The sequence below is a fragment of the Anomaloglossus baeobatrachus genome, chromosome 4 (assembly GCF_048569485.1).
Source record: "Anomaloglossus baeobatrachus isolate aAnoBae1 chromosome 4, aAnoBae1.hap1, whole genome shotgun sequence".
Taxonomy (NCBI): domain Eukaryota; kingdom Metazoa; phylum Chordata; class Amphibia; order Anura; family Aromobatidae; genus Anomaloglossus; species Anomaloglossus baeobatrachus.
Genome location: NC_134356.1, coordinates 439,568,597 through 439,593,139, shown reverse-complemented (window position 1 = coordinate 439,593,139; position 24,543 = coordinate 439,568,597). Strand labels below are relative to the sequence as shown.

The following is a 24,543-nucleotide window of genomic DNA, read 5'->3' as shown; positions in this document are numbered from 1 at the left end:
GCGACAGATCTCTCGAAACACGTCTGGGTGAAGACACCATTCCCCCGCGTCCATGCCCTGACGACTGAGAAAATCTGCTTCCCAGTTTTCTACGCCCGGGATGTAAACTGCGGAGATCGTGGAGGCTGTGGCTTCCACCCACTGCAGAATCCGCCTGACTTCCTGGAAGGCCTGACGACTGCGCGTGCTGCCCTGGTGGTTGATGTATGCGACGGCAGTGGTGTTGTCCGACTGTATACGGATCTGTCTGCCCTCCAGCCACCGATGGAAAGCCAATAGGGCTAGATACACTGCCCTTATCTCCAGAACATTGATCTGAAGGGAAGACTCTACCGGAGTCCAGGTTCCCTGAGCCCTGTGGTGGAGGAAAACCGCTCCCCACCCTGACAGGCTCGCGTCCGTGGTGACCACAGCCCAGGTTGGGGGTAGGAAGGATTTTCCTTGCGATAGAGAATTGGGAAGGAGCCACCACTGAAGAGACGTCTTGGTTGCAAGGGACAGAGAGACATTCCTGTCGAGGGAAGTCGACCTCCTGTCCCATTTGCGGAGAATGTCCCATTGGAGTGGTCGCAGATGGAATTGCGCGAACGGCACTGCCTCCATAGCTGCAACCATCTTCCCCAGGAAGTGCATGAGGTGCCTCAAGGGGTGTGACTGACCCCGAAGAAGAGATTGCACCCCTGCCTGCAGAGCAAGCTGTTTGTCCAGCGGTAGCTTGACTATCGCTGACTGTGTATGAAACTCCATCCCGAGGTAAGTCAGTGATTGGGTCGGTGTCAACTTGGATTTTGGGAAGTTGATTATCCACCCGAACTGCTGGAGAGTCGCCAGAGCGACGGTAAGGCTGTGTTGACACGCCACCCGAGAAGGTGCCCTGACTAGGAGATCGTCTAAGTAGGGAATCACCGAGTGGCCCTGAGAGTGTAGGACCGCCACAACGGATGCCATGACTTTGGTGAAAACCCGTGGGGCTGTCGCCAGGCAGAAAGGCAATGCCACGAACTGAAGGTGTTCGTCCCCGATGGCGAAACGCAAGAAGCGTTGATGTTCGGGTGCGATCGGCACATGGAGATAAGCATCTTTGATGTCGATCGATGCTAGGAAGTCTCCTTGTGACATCGAGGCGATGACCGAGCGGAGAGATTCCATCCGAAACCGTCTGGTGCTCACATGTCTGTTGAGTAGTTTGAGGTCCAGAACGGGACGGAATGATCCGTCCTTCTTTGGCACCACGAACAAGTTGGAGTAAAAGCCGCGACCATGTTCCTGAGGGGGAACAGGGATCACAACTCCTTCTATCTTCAGAGCGTCCACTGCCTGAAAAAGTGCGTCGGCCCGAGCGGGGGGCGGAGAGGTCCTGAAGAAACGAGTCGGAGGACGAGAGCTGAACTCTATCCTGTAATCGTGAGACAGAATGTCTCTCACCCATCGGTCTTGAACATGTGGCCACCAGGCGTCGCAAAAGCGGGAGAGCCTGCCACCGACCGAGGATGCGGTTCGGGGATGCCGAGAGTCATGAGGAGGCCGCCTTGGAGGCAGTGCCTCTGGCGGCCTTTTGGGGGCGTGACTTAGACCGCCACGCATAGGAGTTCCTCTGGCCTTTCTCCGGCCTGCTGGACGAAGCGGATTGGGACTTGGCGGAGGGACGAAAGGACCGAAACCTCGATTGCCTGTCAGTGGCATCTTTTAGCGATGAACCATCTGCAACCGATACCACAGATCTAGCCGCCAATCTAGAGACTGGAGGATCCACCTTGGGACACTGAGCCCAACCCTTAACTACGTCAGAGGGGAAGGGGTAACGTGTGTCAGTAAGGCGCTTAGTAAAGTGCTTGTCCGGAACCGCTCTGGGCTTCTGGACAGCGTCTCTGAAGTTAGAGTGATCGAAAAACGCACTCCGTGTACGTTTGGGGAACCGAAACTGGTGTTTCTCCTGCTGAGAAGTCGACTCCTCTACAGGTGGAGGTGGGGGAGACAGATCTAACACCTGGTTGATGGACGAGATAAGATCATTTACTAAGGCGTCCCCTTCAGGTGTATCAAGCTTGAGGGCAACGTCAGGCTCAGAGCCCTGAGCTGCAACGTCCGCCTCGTCCTCCAGAGAGTCCTCAAGCTGGGAACCCGAGCAGCGTGAAGCAGTCGGGGAAGATTCCCAGCGAGCCCGCTTAGCCGGTCTGGGACTGTGGTCCGGGCAGGAGTCCTCCGCGTGGGACCTAGGGCCCAACATGGGAGCGCGCTGCGGCGCGGACCTAGAGGGGCCTGGAGGTGACGATCCAACAGGGGCCGGGGCCTGTGTAAGGACCGGTCTGGACTGCAAAGCTTCTAGCAGCTTGGCAGACCATTTGTCCATAGACTGAGCCATGGATTGTGAAAGTGACTCAGAGAGTTTCTCAGCAAAAGCAGCAAACTCTGTCCCTGCCACCTGGACAGGGGGAGCAGGGGGGTCTACCTGAGCCGAGGGGCCCACTAGTGACCGAGGCTCCGGCTGAGCAAGCGAAACAGGGGTCGAGCATTGCTCACAGTGAGGGTAGGTGGAACCCGCAGGTAACATAGCCCCACAAGAGGTACAGGTCGCAAAAAAACCCTGTGCTTTAGCACCTTTGCTCCTTGTGGACGACATGCTGTTGTCTCCTAGGAGAGTGATCACTGAGGGTATATGGGAAGGGGTATACAGCCCGACCGAACAGAAATATGTATATAATACGTATCTATTCCGGCACCCTAGGGGGGGACCAGCACCGGGTGACCGGTGTGGCTTACCGACCGCTAAAAAGCGGAGTGTGTGTCCTCCAGATTCCCTGCCTTAGGTCTCCCAGAGCTGCAGAGCTCTTTCCTGATAATCCTCCACCGGCAGAATGCCAAAAACATGGCTGCCGGAGCTCTCAGGGGAGGAGTGGAGCCGTGGGCGGTGCTAGAAAAAGTGCGGGAATCTGGGGTCCCCACAGTGATCAGTGAGGGGGGAGGAAACATACAGGATGCTCCGGCCCTCACATCCGACGTCAGGTCGGCAGTCCCGCCCTTACCCCTGACAGGCAGGCCCGGGGGCGGGATTTTTGCTACTAGGCCGCAATGAAGCCGGGGACTAAATTTAAGACCGCGGCCGACAAGCAGGTGCGGTCGGCGCGGAAGTCCGCCGGTCTTCACAAATCAGCAGCTGCTGCAGCGTCCGGGAAGAAGGCGCTCCATGCACAGTCCCCATGGGGACACAGAGTACCTTATAGATGCAGGGCCCGGTCCCTGAGGATGAATAGACTCCTGTCCGGCAGATTCCCACAGGGGCTGCGGAGGGAGCCTGGTCCCAGTGAATGGATGACCGGTCAGGATCCCACTTCTCCCAGAGCCACTAAGGGATGGTGAAGGAAAACGGCATGAGGCTCCGGCCTTTGTACCCGCAATGGGTACTTCAACCTTAACAGCACCGCCGACATAGTGGGGTGAGAAGGGAACATGCCGGGGGCCCCGTGGGGGTCCTCTTTTCTTCCAACCGATATAACTAGTCTGAGAATGCATGAGTGGATGTGTGCCTCCTTCCACACAAAGCATAAAAACTGAGGAGCCCGTGATGCACGGGAGGGTGTATAGGCAGAGGGGAGGGGTTACACTTTTAAAGTGTAATACTTTGTGTGGCCTCCGGAGGCAGAAGCTATACACCCAATTGTCTGGGTCTCCCAATGGAGCGACAAAGAAAGTATATTTAATTTTTAAAGTACCCTTTAAAAATACATTTAGTGTTTTCTTTTGTTAGCTAAACATCTGGAAATGTGTAATATACTGTAAGTGTGTTAATATATTCACTGATTGCCACCTTATCCGGTCCTCTTCTCACTCATGTGACTTCTATTCAGACTCTCCGAGCCACACTGGGGTTGATGTGGAGTCCGGAAGTTGTTTTTACAACGTACGCTTATGCAATATCAGATAGAGGATCCATAGACTGATATTGTAAAAGCTACTTTCATAAATTCCAGTGAGAGCTGGCACGTGAGAATAGAAGTCACATTAGCAACAGAGGAGGACAGTAATGGTGCTGGAAACTGAACAACACAGCTATCAGTGAGAATATTAACATGCTTGCACTACATTACACAAAAAGTTGCACAGGTTCAGCTAATAATTATTGACAGTGCTTTTTTAATAGTTATTTCTTGTTTGTCACCCTTCTCTACTAGCAAAAGAGGAGAGCAACTACAAAGAGCTGCTCTAAATCTGTAGAATGCAGCATGTATGGGCATTATTAAACAGTCCTTTCATTTCATTAGGAACTATGCAATGTCCGATTTTCCCAGCGGTGGCGTTGCATCTAAAATCAATTGCTGATAGACCTCCACCAAATTATAGCCACTAGCTATGAGCAGTGAGACAGCATATGTTAACTTTATGCCCTTACGGATTTAAGTCATGAATGCACCAGTGTTTCTTCAAATAAAAAAATATATCAGAGCTCTAAAAACAAAGAAATATATATAAGCAGTGCTCTGATGCAGGAGATGAGAAATAATCATACCTGATCGTGATCTCCGCCTCGTCCCATTGCACTTTGGCAGAAGTGCTGCCCTCCTTCACCACACCCAACAGCGTGGCATGACGACCCGTCTGCTTGTGGACACATCTGCCACCCACCCTAAGTCCAGTGTCCACTCCTCCAATGACGGCCAGCACAGGCCACACTTCTACACACAGCGTTTTCAGCTGGGTTTCACCGAGCTCTGCCAGGCCATGTCTTGCATGTTTCCCCTTCTCTTCCTCATCACGAGTTTCATGCTCTTCTCTACTCTGGACCGAACGACTCTTCTTTAACTTGGCGCCTGCTTCTCTCAGGCAACCTTTGATTTTCTGCAAACGCTCCACCATTTTTTTGTTTATGCAGTGGGTCCATCGATCAGTGCGATGCAATATTCGGAGAAGCTGGACACTAGATTCCGCCAAGACAGTGGCTACAGGACTACAGATAGGATCCCCTGGTAATAAGTCTCGAGGAGTGCCTCTCATCTGCATATCACAAATCTTTACCTGAAACATAAAATATAACAGATTAATAGAGTTATTTTATTCAGCAAAAGAAAGTTTGTGTGTGTTTAACACAGTAAAAGTGAAGCAGATAGATAAATGCACCTTCTCTCCTGGATTACTACTATAGAACATTACACAAGGGTACAACTCTGCTGCATCAATATCTTCAAATGCCAGTTTGGGCTCCTGTGAACGGAAAAAGAAAAAAAAAGGTTTCTAAATATTTACAGTAACTTATAACTAAGTAATGCAGCTATAACAAAGAAGCTATAAAATAAAGCTGTGGATATAAAGCTATGGTAAATATAAAAGCCTAAAAAAACTTCATCTCACCTCCCCATTTTTACCAAAGGACACTGTTCGAGCTTCCATGTCGAGGACACAGGTGATAAAGTCTCCCTGTGTAAAGCTGGGTAAGGTCAGAGTCTGCTCTCCATTGTGATACAGGTTGCCACTGTATGCTCGGTATAGCCACATATCAGAGGTAGTTCTGTGATTGAAGTCATGCACAGGCCACCGGGAAACACCAACACATGTGCCCTCATTGCCACGATTTTCTTTCACGATGTAAAACTAAAGAAGACAAGCCAATAAGAGGACTCACTAAAAAGGTTTATCCCCATCCTCTAAGATCTTATTTTTACCAGCACTTTGCAATTTTACCCAATTATTAAGATGAGACAACCTCCAACTTTTGATTTTATTGTTTCCTGCTCTCTGCCATGTGAGCTAGCAGCGATGGCCAAATATTCAGGGTTCTAACATGCTCTTATCTAGTGACACTGCCTTGAGTCCAAGATTGCTGGAGTGTGGCGTTTACTCCTAATCCAGCTTGCTTCTGTTCCACTGCGCCTCCAAAGCCTCTTAAGTAAGGCTACGTTCCCACAATGAGCTACTGGTGAGTTTTTGACTGTTTTCGCTGTGTTAAAAACACTATGTCGTACCGGTCCAGCAAAGCAGATGGGATTCATAGAAATCTCATGTGCACTGTGCTACTGCGTAAGCTCACCTAGAGTACAATTTTCCAATCTGCAGCATGTCAGTTTCTTTTCAGGTTATGCTGAGTTTTCTGTGCAGATTTTCACTATAGACTTGCATTAGATGCAGAAAATCTGCAGGTAAAAACGCACAAGCGTTCTTAGTGCATTTCCACAGTGTAAACGCATCAAAAACGCATGTAATCCACACCTTAAAAAATGTCAAAGCTTTGTCGAAGTCAAATAGCAAGAAGCTTCAAAAACAAAAGCAGCTTCATTTAAAGCATGACACAGACACACAAAAAAATAAAAATCGCACAGTCAAAAACGTGATAAAAGCAATAGTTGAAAAAAACAAAAATGCAATGAAAAAACACAAGTTTACCTTGTTTGCATAATAGGTGCATTGTGGGAACGTAGCCTAAAGAGGTCTCATAACAATCAAGCCAGCAGTGCAAGGGTGTCACTGGCCTGAACTCTCAATCAGGAGCACTCATTCACCAGCGATCGGGATTAAAGCTAAGGAGTGGCGCGCTCATTAAAGGGGTATTCCCATCTCCTAGATCCTATCCGAAGACATAGTAGGTGTAATAGTAATAATAATCTTAGCAAATACCTATAATTAGAAATGTGGTATAGTTCTACTGAATCATTTTGTCGCTTACCTCATGTTCAGGGCATTGCAGGACTTCCGGTATCCATGGTTATGACCAGAAGCAACTAACTAACTGTGACTGGATGCATGGTCGTAACCATGGATACCTAAGGTCCTGCATGGCCTGCACATGAGGTAAGCAACATAGTGAATCACGAGAACTATACTACATTTCTAATTGGGAGTATTTGCGAATATTATTACACCTACTACATATTGGGATAGGATCTTGGAGATGGCAATAAACTTTTAAGTTAGATGATTGAATTAACTGGTGGAGGAAGGTTGAACTAGATGGACCTAGGTCTTTTTTCAAACTATGTAACTACGTAACCATTTAAAAATTTAAATTTTGCTATAAGATTTTAAAGTTATAAAAAGTTATACATTTCATGCAGCATTGCACAATGTGGATGACAATAATGAGGAAAGAACAACTCAGGGAATTGAAAGGTACAAAAGCAATCATCTTACTGATGGAGACTTTAGACAACAGTGCAAATAAAATACAGAGTCGGTCTTCGTGAATCCAGCAAACCCTCTGAATCCAGTGAAACCCTCTGAATGCAATTATCAGGAACCATAAGCGCAGGTATGTTTTACACCTTCATTCAATTTTTACTTTCATTCCTGCACCTTTACATTTTAGCCTCCCTTTGTTTGGGTTTTTCTTTATATTTGTCCAATAATCCAGAATGTTTAATCAATTAACGACCGCGGGCAGGAATATTCTATTATGTCCTAGCGGTCATAGTGTTAATCCCCGCGGGCTGCTGTAAGCAGCCTCTGGTGATCAGCACACATCTCAGCAGATTTATACAGCTGACGTATGCCTGCTAGACACAAGTGGAATCGCTATCCGCCCGTGCCTTTTAAGCCCTTAAATGGCCATATTAACGGCGATAGACATAGATCCGTACTCAGAGGCCGCTACCGGAAGTCACGTGATGTGATCACGTGGATTCGGTGGTTGTCATGGTAGAACAGGGTGAGGACTCCTGTGCTCACATGACTCAGGTCCTGTAAGAAACAGTTGAGTACTGCTTGTTACAAGATCGGGAGAAAAAATTAGCTTTCAGACTGCTGATTCTTATAGTCCCCTAGGGGACCTAGTAAAATAAAATATAAAAAAAAAAGTTAAAGTAAAAAAAAAAAAAGAAAAAACCTAAAAAGTTTAAAGCACCACCCTTGTGCCCCACTGAAGGGTTAAAAAAATAAAAAATATACACACATTTGGTATCGCCACGTTCAGAAATGCCCGATCTATGAAAATATAAAATCAATTAATCTGATCGGTAAACAAATCCAAACGCCAAAATTATGTTTTTTAGTCACAAATTTTGAGCAAAATGCAATAACAGGTGATCAACGTAGCAACTGCGCAAAAATGGTACAGTTAAAAACGTCAGCTCAAGAGGCAAAAATAAGCTATCACTGAGACCCATATCCTGAAAAATGAGAACGATACGGGTCACAGAAAATGGCACTTTTTTCTGACAAACTTCTGATTTTTTTTTTCACCCCTTAGATAAAAGTAAACCTTTACATTTTTGGTGTCTATGATCTCGCACCAACCTCAGGCATCACACCGACACATCAGTTTTACCATATAGTGAACACAGTGAATAAAATATCTCAAAAACAATAGTGCAATCGCACTTTTTTAGCAATTTTTTCCGCATTTAATTTTTTTTGTCATTTTCCAGTACACGATGTGGTAAAACTCATGGTTTCATTTTAAAGTAAAGCTCGTTACGCAAAAAACGAACTCTCACATGACCATATTGACTGGAAAATAAAGTTACGTCTCTCGGAAGAAGAATGGCGAAAAAAATGGAAAGCGCAAAATCGGCCGGTCATGAAGGGGTAAATAATCTTACCTTCCATTGATAGCAGCCCGATGTTACCCCAGTTGATGCTAGGCCATACCCTTTGCCACCACTTCCATGAGTGAGAATTTGTCCATTTTCCACAAGACAACACTGGGCTTTCTCAGGATCAAATGAAACCTCCTGAATAGGAAGGTCTTCTTCCTCCTCTTCTGTTTCCCCTTGCTTCTGTAAAATGAGTAATGATGCGTTTAATATTTTACATTATATGAAGCTTCCTACTTTACAATTGTGAAACACCAATGTGAATTACCTGCAGTCTGGATTCTTGCTCTTTCTCCTTCAGTTGATGACAATGCTTAGCCTGAGCGATAGGCGTCTCCCACATACAGTCCGAAAGAAGAGAGAAGAGTCGCTCCACCACCTGTAAATGTAAAAGTGAAGAGCTAAAGTTCAAGGCACAAACCCAGATTTTATTTATACTTGATATGTAACCATCATGCCACATTGGTTTTGAAGTTCAAGTACAGTTATTGAAAGAGAAAATACAAATAAAGTTTACAATAAAGATATACAAATTGCCTTATTCTTTATATCTGATAAAAACAAATCAATTTATTTGTAAATAATTTGATTAAAAATTGTACATAATTTGATTAGAAACCAAATCCTGAATGATGTATTCCTTTTTTTAGGCCCTTGTAACATAATTACATTACAGGTTATAAATAGCAGAGACCAGAACGTTTCTACTACGGCCCAAACAGGTAGACCATGCTAATCTATGAGCCTCACAAGTGGGCAAGGTTCAAGCAAAAATGTTAAATTCATCTTTCAAAAGTCACTTGAGTAAAATTATGTTGCTAAATCTGAGAAACAAACTAAATCAACCATGAACCCGGCTTATCAAAATTACAGAAAAACTGTACCTGTGCCATTTGGTCGTCATCCACGCTGGCCTCACATGCCGGTAGAACAGCTTCTAGGACATGTAGGGCTAATAGCCTTGTTCTTAGATTCCCTACAAGAGGGACACCTGAAAAGATTTGTGATAAACCTTCAAATACTAACGCTAGCACAAGGACATAATCCTAAATGCAAATACATGCTGTAACTACTGCCTCGTTTAGAGGTCCATTTTGTGCTGGATCAGTTTTTCATCAATTTTTCTACCCATTAATTACCATGATAAAAAAAAAAAAATAGACAAAAACAGATTGCAAGCATGTATACTCTGGGTGATTTTGATCTGTAACTCAGATCAAAAAACAGAACAGACTTATCGTCATGATTTCTTTGCAGGGACATGGTGCACAGAGAAACACAGACATGTAAAGAGCACCATGGACTATAAAGGGTTCATGTTAAAAAACGTAAATAGAAATCGTATGTGAAAAACGGACGTCTGAAAGAGGCATTACTACAAGTAATGTGAATTATACCAGAGCTGCACTTCTGAGAAGCAATATTCAGTAAAACTTCTGTCCACTTGGGTGATGCCATCTTAGACTGTATAGCCTTGGAAGACACTACTCTGCGTAGGAAGACCAAAAAGTCACCAAGATGCAGCTCTGCTGTGCGTTGCTTCCGGAGCGTAGCTAGAAGAAAAAGGACTGGGTTACACTCACTAACAATTACCGCAAAACATATCATGCTCAAACTGCTTTATACCCTATTCAGTCATAAATAGGATCATCTTAATTACTTATACAAGGTAAAAGAAGGGAATTTTGTTTACTTACCGTAAATTCCTTTTCTTCTAGCTCCAATTGGGAGACCCAGACAGTGGGTGTATAGCTACTGCCTCTGGAGGCCGCACAAAGAACTACACTTAAAAGTGTAAGGCCCCTCCCCTTCTGGCTATACACCCTCCCGTAGGAGTACAGATTCCTCAGTTTTAGTACCAAAGCAAGAAGGAGGAAAGCCAATAACAGTTTCAAAAACAAAATCAATCCGATAACTAGATCGGAGAACTTAAGAAACAACGTGAACAACATGTGCACCCGAAAAAACGAAACCCTAAAAACAGATAGGGCGGGTGCTGGGTCTCCCAATTGGAGCTAGAAGAAAAGGAATTTACGGTAAGTAAACAAAATTCCCTTCTTCTTTTTCGCTCCTAATTGGGAGACCCAGACAGTGGGACGTCCAAAAGCAGTCCCTGGGTGGGTAAAAAGATACCACATGAACGGGCTGTCATACAGCCTCTTCCTACAGGTGGGCCACCGCCGCCTGAAGGACCTGTCTACCTAGGCTGGCGTCTGCCGAAGCGTAGGTATGCACTTGATAGTGTTTGGTAAACGTGTGCAGACTCGACCAGGTAGCCGCCTGGCACACTTGCTGAGCCGTAGCCTGATGCCTCAACGCCCAGGACGCACCAACGGCTCTGGTAGAATGGGCCTTCAGTCCAGATGGAATCTGAAGCCCAGCAGAACGGTATGTGTGAAGAATTGGTTCCTTGATCCACCGCGCCAGGGTGGATTTGGAAGCTTGCGATCCCTTATGCTGACCAGCGACTAGGACAAAGAGCGCATCCAAACGGCGTAGAGGCGCCGTGCGAGAAATGTAAATCCTGAGTGCTCTCACCAGGTCCAACAGATGTAAACCCTTTTCAAATTGGTGAACTGGATGCGGACACAAAGATGGCAAAGTGATATCCTGATTGAGATGAAAGGAAGAAACCACCTTGGGAGAAAACTCTGGAATTGGACGCAGTACTACCTTGTCTTGGTGAAATACCAGGAAGGGAGATTTGCAAGATAACGCCGCCAGCTCGGACACTCTTCGAAGAGACGTGACCGCTACAAGAAAAACTACCTTTTGTGAAAGCCGAGAAAGGGGAACCTCTTTCAAAGGCTCGAAAGGCGGCTTTTGAAGAGCAAGGAGAACCTTGTTCAGATCCCAGGGTTCCAATGGCCGTCTGTAAGGAGGAACGATATGACAAACTCCTTGGAGAAACGTGCGTACTTTAGAAAGCTGTGCCAAGCGCTTCTGAAAGAATACGGATAACGCGGAGACTTGACCCTTAAGCGAGCTAAGGGACAAACCTTTTTCCAACCCAGACTGCAGGAAGGAAAGAAAAATTGGCAATGCAAATGGCCAGGGAGAAAACCCTTGAGCCAAGCACCACGCTAAGAATATCTTCCACGTCCTGTGATAGATCTTAGCTGAGGATGGTTTTCTAGCCGGTCTCATTGTGGCAACAACTCCCTGAGATAAACCTGAGGCCGCTAGGATCCAGGACTCAATGGCCACACAGTCAGGTTCAGGGCCGCAGAATTCAGATGGAAAAACGGCCCTTGAGACAGCAGATCTGGACGGTCTGGTAGTGCCCACGGTTGGCCTACCGTGAGATGCCACAGATCCGGGTACCACGACCTTCTTGGCCAATTTGGAGCGACGAGTATGGCTCGCTGGCAGTCGGACTTGATTTTCCGGAGAACTCTGGGTAACAATGCTAGAGGTGGGAACACATAGGGGAGTCGGAATTGCGACCAATCCTGAACCAAGGCGTCTGCCGCCAGCGCTCGGTGATCGTGAGACCGTGCCATGAAAACTGGGACCTTGTTGTTGTGCCGTGACGCCATCAGATCGACGTCCGGCGACCCCCAGCGGCAACAGATCTGTTGAAACACGTCCGGGTGAAGGGACCATTCTCCTGCGTCCATGCCCTGGCGACTGAGAAAGTCTGCTTCCCAGTTTTCCACGCCTGGGATGTGAACTGCAGATATGGTGGACGCTCTGCTTTCCACCCACGTCAAAATCCGCTGGACTTCTTGAAAAGCTTGGCGACTGCGTGTTCCCCCTTGGTGGTTGATGTACGCCACCGCCGTGGAATTGTCCGACTGAATCCGAATCTGCTTGCCTTCCAGCCATTGTTGGAAGGCTCGCAGGGCAAGATAGATTGCTCTGATTTCCAGAACATTGATCTGCAAGGTGGACTCTTCCTGAGTCCACGTCCCCTGAGCCCTGTGGTGGAGAAACACCGCTCCCCACCCTGATAGGCTCGCATCCGTCGTGACCACTGCCCAGGACGGGGGAAGGAACGACTTTCCCTGTGACAATGAGTTGGGGAGAAGCCACCAACGTAGAGAGTCCTTGGCAGTCTGAGAGAGGGAGACAGTCCTGTCGAGGGACGTCGATTTCCCATCCCATTGGCGCAGAATGTCCCATTGGAGAGGGCGCAGATGAAACTGCGCGAACGGGACTGCCTCCATTGCTGCTACCATCTTTCCTAGGAAATGCATGAGGCGCCTCAGTGAGTGCGACTGGCTCTGAAGGAGAGATTGCACTCCAGTCCGTAGCGAGCACTGCTTGTCCAGTGGAAGCCTCACTATCGCTGATAGAGTATGAAACTCCATGCCAAGATAAGTCAGAGATTGGGTCGGGGTTAGATGAGACTTTGGAAAGTTGATAATCCACCCGAAAGTCTGGAGAGTGTCTAGCGCCACCTTCAGACTGTGTTGGCATGCTTCTTGAGAGGATGCCTTTATAAGCAGGTCGTCTAGGTACGGGATGACCGAGTGACCCTGCGAGTGCAGAACAGCTACTACTGCTGCCATGACTTTGGTGAAGACCCGGGGGGCTGTTGCCAGACCGAAGGGTAACGCTACGAACTGTAGGTGCTCGTCGTGTATGACGAAACGTAGGAAACGCTGATGCTCTGGTGCAATCGGCACGTGGAGATACGCATCTTTGATGTCTATTGATGCTAGAAAATCTCCCTGAGACATTGAGGCTATGACGGAGCGTAGGGATTCCATCCGGAACCTCCTGACTTTTACGTGTCTGTTGAGCAACTTCAGATCCAGGACGGGACGATACGATCCGTCCTTTTTTGGGACCACAAACAGATTGGAGTAAAAACCGTGACCCTGTTCCTGAAGAGGGACGGAGGTCACCACTCCTTCCGCCTTTAGAGCGGCCACCGCCTGCAACAGAGCATCGGCTCGGTCTGGTGGTGGAGAAGTTCTGAAGAAACGAGTTGGCGGACGAGAACCGAACTCTATCCTGTACCCGTGAGATAGAATATCTCTCACCCAACGGTCTTTGACATTTGCTAGCCAAATGTCGCCAAAGTGGGACAGCCTCCCACCGACCGCGGGTGTGGGCATCGGAGACCGCAAGTCAGGAGGACGTCGTTTTGGCAACGGTTCCTCCGGCTGGTCTTTTTGGGCGTGACTGAGACCTCCAAGAATTTGAACGTCTCTTGTCCTTTTGAGTCTTTTTTGACGAGGCGAATTGGGACCTGCCCTGTCCTCGAAAGGACCGATAACCAGACTGACCCCTCCTCTGTTGGGGCTTGTTTTGTCTGTGTTGCGGTAAGGAAGAGTCCTTACCCTTGGAGTGTTTGATGATTTCATCCAAACGCTCTCCAAACAATCGGTCACGAGAAAAAGGCAAATTGGTTAAGCACTTCTTGGAATGAGAATCTGCTTTCCAGTGTCTCAACCACAGAGCCCTACGCAAAACAACTGAGTTGGCTGACGCCACTGCCGTGCGGCTTGTAGCGTCAAGAACAGCATTAATCGCGTACGACGCGAATGCCGCCATTTGCGAGGTCAATGGTGCTACCTGCGGGGCAAATGCACGTGTGACTGAGTCGACTCGCGCAAGCCCGGCCGTGATAGCTTGGAGTGCCCATACGGCCGCAAAAGAAGGCGCTAATGACGCTCCAATCGCTTCATAGATGGATTTCAGCCAGAGCTCCATCTGCCTGTCAGTGGCATCTTTAAGTGCCGCTCCATCTTCAACAGCAACCAAGGATCTGGCTGCAAGCCTGGAAATTGGAGGATCCACTTTTGGACACTGGGTCCAACCCTTGACCACTTCAGAGGGAAAAGGGTAGCGTGTATCTTTAAGTCGTTTAGGAAAACGCCTTTCAGGATAAGCGTGGGGTTTCTGGATTGCGTCTCTGAAGTCAGCGTGGTCCAGAAAAGTGCTTAATGTACGCTTAGGGTATCTGAAATGGATTCTCTCGTGCTGCGAAGCTGACTCCTCTACAGGAGGAGCTGGTGGGGAAATATTCAACATCTTATTGATGTTAAATATAAGATCATTAACTATTGCGTCACCATCTGGTGTATCTAGATTGAGAGCGGTCCCAGGATCAGAATCCTGATCAGTTAAGTCCGCCTCATCACCCATAGATTCATCCCGCTGGGATCCAGACCATTGAGATGAATGTGAAGGCCCGTCATAACGAGCCCGCTTAGGCTGCCCGGGGCCATCGTCCGAGTCAGAGTCTTCACCCTGAGGTGTAGATGCCCGTCCCGGAGCTAGGAGCTGAGGGGGACCAGGGGGCAATACATGCACAGTGTCCGTGGTCTGAAGTACAGGCCTAGCTCGCAATGTGTCAAGAATTTGTGACATAGTGAGAGACATTCTGTCAGCAAAAGCTGCAAACTCAGTTCCTGTCACCTGGACAGCATTCACAGGTGGTACACCCTGGGACACGTCCAGCAGAGGTCCCGACTGTGCAAGCGCCGCAGGGGCCGAGCACTGCATACAATGGGGGTCCGTGGAGCCTGCCGGTAGAAAAGTCCCACATGCGGTGCAGGAAGCATACAATGTCTGTGCCTTGGCACCCTTGCGTTTTACGGGCGACATGCTGCTGGCTCTCTGCATGTGAGAGAGTCTATAGCCAAAGGGCGACCAGCGCTATGTAATACCAAGTATTTGTAGCAACAAAATACTAAGAATACTACGAGCACAAGAGGGGGTGAGCCCTGAGGGCTGCTTACCGCCCGCTGAACAGCGGGTAAGAGGCTGCAGAATGCCTTGTCTGGGTCTCCCCGGCTCCCCTCTGCAGCTCAGCGTGTCAGCAGGAATGGCTGCCGGCTTCTGTGGAGAGGGGCGGTCCGTGGGAGTTCCCAAACAAAAGTGCGGGAACAGTGTCCCCTCTGTGCTGACTGTGAGGGCTGGAGTATGTAAAAACGACTCCAGCCCTCAGCGCTGATGCACTGGCCAGCGTCCCGCCCCTCTCCTGACTGGCAGGTCTGGGGGCGGGAACGAACGAAAGCAGGCCGCAAAAGCCGGGGACTCGAGTTATCAGCGCGGCCGCCGTAAAAGCGCGGGCCGCGCTGAAGTCCCCGGCGCACCGCAAGTGCCAGCCGCGCCGCTGTTCGAGCGGCCGGCGCGACCGAGTTCTAGACGTGGGCAGCGTCCCGCCCCTCTCCTGACTGGCAGGTCTGGGGGCGGGAACGAAAGGAAGCAGGCCGCAAAAGCCGGGGACTGTAGTTATCAGCGCGGCCGCCGTAAAAGCGCAGGCCGCGCTGAAGTCCCCGGCGCACTACAAGTGCCAGCCGCGCCGCAGTCCCAGCGGCCGGCGCGGCCTATTCCCATAAATGTGCCTGCTTCAGCAAAGCTGAATGAGGCCATGGCACAGGCGCCGCAGCGCTGATGTCCCCCGGCGCACTACAACACCCAGCATGCTGCGGTGTGAGCGCCAGATACACGGGGACACAGAGTACCTTGAGGAAGCAGGGCCATGTCCCTGATGTACTCCGCTCCATCCAGCATCTTCTCCAGGGGCTGTAGATGGAGCACGGTCTCTGTGCCTGGAGACCGGTAAATCCCACTTCACCCAGAGCCCTGTAAAAAGGGATGGGGAAGGAATCAGCATGTGGGCTCCTGCCGCCGTACCCGCAATGGGTACCTCAACCTTACAAACACCTCCGACATAAGTGGGGTGAGAAGGGAGCATGCTGGGAGTCTGTATAGACCCTCTTTTCTTCCATCCGACATAGTCAGCAGCTGCTGCTGACTAAAAACAATGGAGCTATGCGTGCGTGTCTGACCTCCTTGCGCACAAAGCTAAAACTGAGGAATCTGTACTCCTACGGGAGGGTGTATAGCCAGAAGGGGAGGGGCCTTACACTTTTAAGTGTAGTTCTTTGTGCGGCCTCCAGAGGCAGTAGCTATACACCCACTGTCTGGGTCTCCCAATTAGGAGCGAAAAAGAAAACCACTTATACAATAAAACATACAAATAGTGATGTAGTGCCAGGAAAAAAAATCTGGATAGTATGCACTGAAAGATTAAATTGCACCAAATATCAGTATATATTTCAACTGAAAACCAATGCTCCACTGATGGGTGTGAATTCACATATTACATCATGCATCCACCGGACACTTTGCATTTTCCCTCCGTGATACTAACTTCCTTTCGCGTGGGGCTTATATATTATATTAACTGAGAAACATCAGGACATTATCCATAATGTAAATGGGAACATTCACATCTCTGAATAATACAGTTAGACTACCAGAAAAAAACAGCAACAATTTAGTCACCTTATAGAATATTTATAGTTTTCATGATCAGAGGACAGGTCTTCAGCCAACACACACAAGACTGCATAGCAGTCCTGCTGAACTCCAGGTTTTAGCAAGGCTTGCAGTTTAGTGTGGATGCTTACCCATCCATCTCCATGGGAGCCAACCCATCCATCTCCATGGGAGCCAACCCATCCATCACTATGGGAGCTCTATACAACACTATGTTGCCATAGTCAGAACATACATGGATAGGCATGTATACCTGAGATTCAGATGGTGGATTTCAAACAAGGCCACATAAAGATAGGACACAAATAAAAAATGATGACTGGAGAAACATGGAATAATTAATGGAGATTGAAATGAAACAGAAAGTTTGAGCAGTTACCTCTAAAGTCCTTTCTTTCACTCTCTCCCAAGAGCTCAGATTTCTTCTCTTCCTCATTTTCACTAAAGGTAGGCATGACTCCAGCCTGAGAAAGAAGGTTCTTCAGCTGGCTACAGAGCAGGTCCAAAAGAGACTGCACCACTTTAGGGCTTAGCTTATCAGCATGAGTCCTATAAAGAAACAGGCATCTATGTATAAACATGAAGGCCAGCTTACTGTATCAAACAAAAGACAAGGTGAGACCTCTCTGAGACGACCTTTTAGAGCAGAGGTCTCAAACACACGGCCCGCAGCCCTTCAGGCTGCTTATTGCGGCCCGTGGACCCGGTAAAGATGGCGGCCGGTGCAGGGGCCACAGCCGCCAGCTATTTATTTCAGCTGACCATTTTGCCGGTGCTGCGCACAGTCAAGTTCTCGCTGCAGAACGCAATAACAGCCGCCTGCCAATCAGAGGCAAGTACCTGCTGCATAGGACCTCAGCTGCTTGCCTGTGATTGGCCAGTGGCTGTTGTGTAGCGAGAACGGTTGTCCGTCTGTTGGTAGAACGTTCAGCGGTGACAGCGGCTGCGATCATTACCGGGTCCATGTACCAGAGTGCTGCCGCCAACGGAACAAAGGACAGATGAGAAGAATGCTTTGGTGTGCGTGTTTCTGTTACTAGCTGAGGCTGCACAGGGTGTGTGTATGTGTTGCTAGCCGAGGCTCAACAGTGTGTGTGTGTGTGTGTGTGTGTGTGTGTGTGTGTGTGTGTGTGTGTGTGTGTGTGTGTGTGTGTGTGTGTCCCCTACATGGGGCTCGTTACTGCAAGAAGGGGTCCTCCATGGGGCACCTTACTACTGGATGGAAATAAGGATGAGCACATTACTACAAAGGGACAAGGATGGGCACATTTTTACATAATGGGGTACAGGATGGGGGGCATGACTACAAGATGTTGGCCAAAATTACTATGTGGTGCTAGCTAACAATGTCACTTTGTCCTGAAAAGAATGCGGCCCCTCAAATTATTTTTTGTCTGATGCGGCCCATACACCCAGCCGAGTTTGAGACTCCTGTTTTAGAGTGCTGTCTCATATGCATCAGCTGATTCCATATTTTTCATTTAATGTTGAAGAAAGCGGTTGTGAATATGAAGCTACGCCATTACCAGGACAAAAATCCCCCCAGCTCTCGAGAATGGTGGGGTCAAAAATTTATAAACAAAAATGTTTAAAGTTTATAGAAAATGAATATTTTTGTTTCTAGCAGTATATTTGTGCAGAATTTTTTCCAGGATTATGTAGGCTGCCATTTTGCCCGAGATGCTACACCAGCAGATCAGATTTGATTTACAGACACATACATACATACACATGTGTTTGCATCACACACACTTTTCTAAATATTTGAAAAATACAAATCTAAAAATTGTGACGTACATTTGTATTCAGCCTCCCCCCCCCTTAGTCAATACTTTGTAGGACCACCTTTCACTGCAATTATTACTGCAAGTCTTTTGGGGTATGTGTCTACCAGCTTTGCACATATAGAGGTTGAGATGTTTACCCATTCTTCTTTGCAAAATAGCTGTAGGTCAGTGAGATTGGATAAAAAGCGTCTGTGTACATCAATTTTCAAGTCTGGTCACAGATGCTCAATGGGATTTAGGTCTGGACTGTGACTGGATTGGTTGAACAGTACTCTGTGAGCTGTTCAAAGCTTGGACTATTTAATTCATTTATGCAAGATATTTTGTTTTAGCCCAACCCAGCTTTACTCTTCTCCACTACTTTATCCCTTGCCTGTCTGGTGTGTTCCTTGGTTTTCATGATGCGGTTTGATCCCCAACAAACCTTTGAGGCCTTCACAGAACAACTGTAGTTACACTGATAATAAATTACACACATGTGGACTCTATTTACTAATTAGATGACTTCTGAAGGCAATTGGTCACTCGAAATTTTATTTAGGGGTATCAGATTAAAGTGGGCTGAAATTCATGTATCATTTCCTTTACACTTCACAAACACTCGCACCTTACTGATGAGGTATGAATACTTTGTGAAGGCACTGTATTGTGTGTTGAGTGACATGTCTTTTTTTGTACACGTACACAGGGAGAGACCTGTCAGTCACTGGCAGCTAGTGAGGAGAAGCTGCAGGGGATCTGCCTGTCAATCTAGTCTCCAGTGTGGCTACTAAACATTGCTTTTCTCTGAAATGCTGTAGCATAGATCAGGCCAGCCCTCAGGCTCCCTTTAGTCTATGCTGAACTAAATAACCATCAAAAATTAGAAATAAAACAAAAACAAAAAAACAAAAAGTAAAAATTGCTTGTGTGCTTTTTAATTGCTGGTGTCACTAATTATATAGAAGAGAAATTAAAGAGGATGGCCACTAACTTTATAGATCACAGCAGATGGGCAAAATATAAGTTTATTGTGAAGGAAGGAAATGAAGAAAAGAATATTCACTGATCAACCCGCCCACCTCTCTGCACTGAAGCAGGCGTGGGGAGAAATGAACATTCATTTACTTTTTACAGCGGGCACACATGTTCGCCCAGCAGCTGCAGTAAGCCAGCAGCAGGGTGATCACAAGTGCCAGCTGTTTAAGGAAACAAATATTCACTGCTTCCCACGCCCATATTCCCAGGCATGGGGAGCAGCCAAAATGCCGGCAGCTGACGTCGCTGTAAATGCGCATACATGACAGTGCTTGCACTGTGTCACAAGATGCAGGAGTTTTAAACTAGAGGAAAGGGAGGGAGGGGTTTGGATGAGTGTGATAGGTGCTGGCTTAGAAGCCAATGCAATGCATGATGGAACTTCTATCAATAGAACACAGGAAGTCAAGAGAGAGCAAGTTATCGATTAACCCCATCAGAGCTGTATCCAGCAATGACTATGTGCTGCCAGACCATGTTAAAAGGCAATAATGCTAAAATAAGATAATGGATGTTTTGAGTGGCACATCATAGCAAGATTTATGGAAAAGAAAAAAAAAAAAAAAGATCAGCTAAAAGGTCTTTTGTGTACATACAAAAAGTCTTTAGATCTTAGATTTCAGCTCATGAAAAATAGGAGCAAAAACAATAGTGTTGTGCTTATATTTTAGTTCAGTGTAATAATTACATAAATCTAAAAGGGTGCCTCCAATGTGAAGGCACGTATAAAATAGATCTGTACACCTCAGCAATAGCCACTTCAACATATATAATATTACCATACATATATTAGTTGTTAACTTCTATTATGTCTTTACAGATCAGTGGCAGATTATAAGAATATACAATTAACCCAATATGCAACACAATATTAGACTGTGAATACCAGACATTTTTACTTTTTTACTTATGTAAGACACAGTTATGAGGGGCAAATACAAAGCAGGTCCTGAGTCACTCAGCCCCGATGTATGTTTTGTCTCGCTTCTTCATGGGGCGTGGGAGAAGCGAGGCAAAATGAAAATCGGGGCTAAGAGACTCAGGACCTGATCTGTATTTGCCCAAAACAACTGCGCCTTAATTATAAAAGTTAACAAATTTGTCATTTTAAAGTTTACATTACATATTGGGTTAATTGTATATTGTCCTCTAATAATCTGCCACTGAGCTGTAATGACATAACAAGAGATTAACAACTAACATTTATACTATTGTGAGGGTAGGCCTGCTGGGCTATAGGTCATATGTTCAGATGTAATAAAATTATCTGTGTATGTAAATAATCAAAATATAGATGTCGTTGCATAATTATCTGTGTGTCGCACAGACGCCATAATATGATTCTAAAGCTGGTGTCACACATAACGACGACGACAACGACGTCGCTGCTACGTCACCATTTTCTGTGACGTTGCAGCGACGTCCCGTCGCTGTCGCTGTGTGTGACATCCAGCAACGACCTGGCCCCTGCTGTGAGGTCGCCGGTCGTTGCTGAATGTCCAGCTTCATTTTTTGGTCGTCACTCTCCCGCTGTGGCACACACATCGCTGTGTGTGACAGCGAGAGAGCGATGAAATGAAGCGATCAGGAGCCGGCACTGGCAGCTGCGGTAAGCTGTAACCAGCGTAAACATCGGGTAACCAAGGGAAGACCTTTCCCTGGTTACCCGATGTTTACGCTGGTTACCAGCCTCCGCTCTTGCTGCCAGTGCCGGCTCCTGCACTGTGACATGTGGCTGCAGTATGCATCGGGTAATTAACCCGATGTATACTGTAGCAAGGAGAGCAAGGAGCCAGCGCTAAGCAGTGCGCGCGGCTCCCTGCTCTCTGCACTGTGACATGTAGCTGCAGCACACATCGGGTTAATTAACCCGATGTGTACTGTACCTAGGAGAGCAAGGAGCCAACGCTAAGCGCGGCTCCCTCACTCTCTGCACATGTAGAACAGCGACGTTATGATCGCTGCTTCTGCTGTGTTTGACAGCTAAGCAGCGATCATAACAGCGACTTACAAGGTCGCTGTTACGTCACCGAAAATGGTGACGTAACAGCGACGTCGTTGTCGCTGTCGCTTAGTGTGACACCAGCTTAAGATGTGTGTACAGTAAGGTGTTAATGCAGATAATGAACAATGAACAAAGAGCTATTTAGAAGAAAATCTGTTATCAGTTAGTTCTCACCATGTGAAATGAGGGATGTGAGATGTGGGAGTTTGACTCCTTGTTCTTGCTCAGCAACGTGTTAACAAGGAAGTATTCAGTAAGCAAGAAATAGGCTGATGATGTACTGTATGAACATTGCTGGATATCTCTAACCAATCAGGGACAATGTTGAACTGAATATCTGTGTGTATTTTATAATATACGGACCAGAAGACCATTGAGCTTCTCCCGAATAGAGACACGTCTCTGTGTGGTTATTGCTCCTCATACATACATCTGCACAGAATGATTTGGACTCAGTCTCTGTGACCTAAATTCCCAACCTTGACACTATTATTATGTATGTTGAAGTGGCTATTGCTGAGGTGCACAGGTCTACTTTATATGTCCTCTCACATTGGAGGCACCCTTTTAAATTTATATATTGTTATTAATGTGGTCTATTTTCAATAAAACTTTTATATATTATTTTGAGTGTTCACTTTGCTTGCCTAGCCCTTTGTATATGACAGCCAAGCCAGTGTTGATATTATGTATTCCTTATAGTGAATATAAGGTACACCAGAGGATAATTAAATGATAGACATAGTTTACCGGTCCCAGACGGATATTTTATTTAACTATGTTTATCTCTGAACCATTGCAGCATTTCAGAGTTGAACATATATAGGTCGAAATCATACCACCATGATCTGATACACGCTTCCCATGAATTGGGCAGCATTTCTCAGCTGTCAGGTTCCCTTTAAGGAATACTGTAGATGTTTTTGCATATGCCTTGATTCTTTGTTCCCCTCCATTTTTCATGATGTACAATTCTCAATAGAACACTCTTGCTCCTATCTAGTGTCAGCAGTGACAGATCAATTACAGAGCTGTGTTCCCTGATGTATACAGCAGTCTGTCTCCTATGTGATGTATACAGCAGTTCCTAGGGTTTCCTATGTGATGTTCACAGCAGAGTGTGAATGTACTCTATATTCCGTAGTTTCAGCCTGTTTTGCCTACTGTATCACTACTCTCTTGTATAAAGCAGAAATAATAGAACAAATTTATCAAACAGTATTAAGGAAAACCTGACTTGGCAGCCGATAGCAACCAATCGCAGCAAAGATTTAAATTTGTCAATAGTAAAACACAAAGTTAAAGCAGCTTTATGATTGGTTGCTATGGGAAGTAAAACTTTTCTTTTAAACTATTTAATCAGTCTTCACATATTTCTTTAACTGCATGGAAAGGGATACAAGTAGCATAGGGCAGGAGTCTGAGAGCTGCCAGAAGAGACTTGACAGATGATAATGTTATCCTGCAGGTCACAGGAAATCAATGACATATCATATCTACATATTAGTGCATGAACTTGACTGATTGTCAGACTGGTGATTACATAACCTAACTTCCAGTAATAAAGGGGAAAAATGCATAGATTCAACTGCAGTGGGATGAAAAATTACATAGCTAACATACTGATGGGAAGTGGGAAAAAAAAGCTATTTTAAAGCCATTTTTAAACCAAATTTGAAAAATACTGTAATAGCTTAAAACTACTCACCCAGTAGTAATTGCCAGGATCTGGAGAAGCCTAGTACTAGCTACTTTAAGGGCCGTGCTCAGCTGAGACACTCCAGACTTGGGCAGTAGCTGGAGAGGTTGCCCAAGCATAGTCTCAGTGCCACAGAGTTGTGACAGAACACTAAGCAGGCCAGTGGAAATGGCAAGAGAAACATCCACTGGCTGATAACGGACACTTAGGGCAAAAACGGTCACCAACAGGAGGCGCTGTTGGGCTTCTGAAATAAGAAAGAACAGGTTATAAATATGTTATAGTACCTATGCTGGTAAAAATCATGATCCACAATCTTTTAGCAAATATGTACCCTGACAGCTGAACTTCAGTTCCCTACCTTTTTCAGATTTTTTGCTTCTCACCAAGAACAGTTTATTAAACCCATTCAGATACTGAAAGCTCATACAGATCTGACATTCTGCACAGATGTAACCAGTCTAATCAATCTTCTGTGAGCTTCAAGCAGATCTGTCACAAAATTTACAATACCAACTTCATGCATTACCAAACAGATCTTAGTGCTTTTGAGGCTGGTTGACTTACTTTGAATATCCACATCAAAAAGGCTGTATAACTTAATGTCCTGAGCTGGAATTGGAGAGGGCTATAGCGATGGATTTAGTTAAAAAGAGACATTCACATATTACATATTTTTGCAACAGACCAGTCTGACCGGTCAGAAAATGTTGGCTCTTAAACAGGATTGGAATGAAAGGTGTTATCAAGCTACTACAATCGTATGGTTTCCCTTCTGATGGCCAAGTCCCTCCCATTGGAAGTACTGCAGCTGGTGATCACTTTGTAAGATATGCATTTCTCCATACAACAGGGAATTTCTCTTTGTTACTGGTTAGTGTGTATGTACCTCCTCAATTTGTTTGTGCCTTCATGGAGTTAATTTAAAAAAAAACAAAAAACTGCATCGTTATCTTGCAGCCCAATATTGTGCAGGGAAAACTTCAATGCGGTGCTTGCTTCACTGGATAAGACAAGTAAGGTGGGGCACCAGACACTGCTTCTATACACTTGAATGCTTAGTGCCACATATAACGGATGTGTGGGGATGGAAATGTGCCGACCACCAGATGTTCTCCTTCTACTCAATGGTATATAAATCTTTTTCCAGAATTGACATGGCCTTTGCACCACCAGTCTTATTGCCAACAATATTAAATATTAATAATGCTCTCTGAAGAACCTCTGACTAATCAGTCCACAATGCTTGTAAAGACTATAGGGTTCAAAAGAAGG

General features: G+C 46.4%; 1 protein-coding gene across 8 annotated transcripts in view; it reads right to left on the bottom strand.

Annotated features, from left to right (window-relative positions):
* The window catches only part of HERC1 (HECT and RLD domain containing E3 ubiquitin protein ligase family member 1), a 408,496-nt gene that overhangs the window by 171,768 nt on the left and 212,185 nt on the right, over positions 1-24,543 (bottom strand). For all 8 annotated transcript variants that reach the window (XM_075345504.1, XM_075345503.1, XM_075345506.1 and 5 more), the window contains 9 exons: positions 23,278-23,515; positions 17,140-17,309; positions 9,914-10,069; positions 9,401-9,507; positions 8,785-8,895; positions 8,523-8,699; positions 5,344-5,583; positions 5,113-5,196; positions 4,505-5,010 (listed from right to left, as the gene is read on the bottom strand). In XM_075345504.1, coding sequence (XP_075201619.1) covers positions 4,505-5,010; positions 5,113-5,196; positions 5,344-5,583; positions 8,523-8,699; positions 8,785-8,895; positions 9,401-9,507; positions 9,914-10,069; positions 17,140-17,309; positions 23,278-23,515 — 1,789 coding nt within the window. The remainder of the gene's footprint in view (positions 1-4,504; positions 5,011-5,112; positions 5,197-5,343; positions 5,584-8,522; positions 8,700-8,784; positions 8,896-9,400; positions 9,508-9,913; positions 10,070-17,139; positions 17,310-23,277; positions 23,516-24,543) is intronic.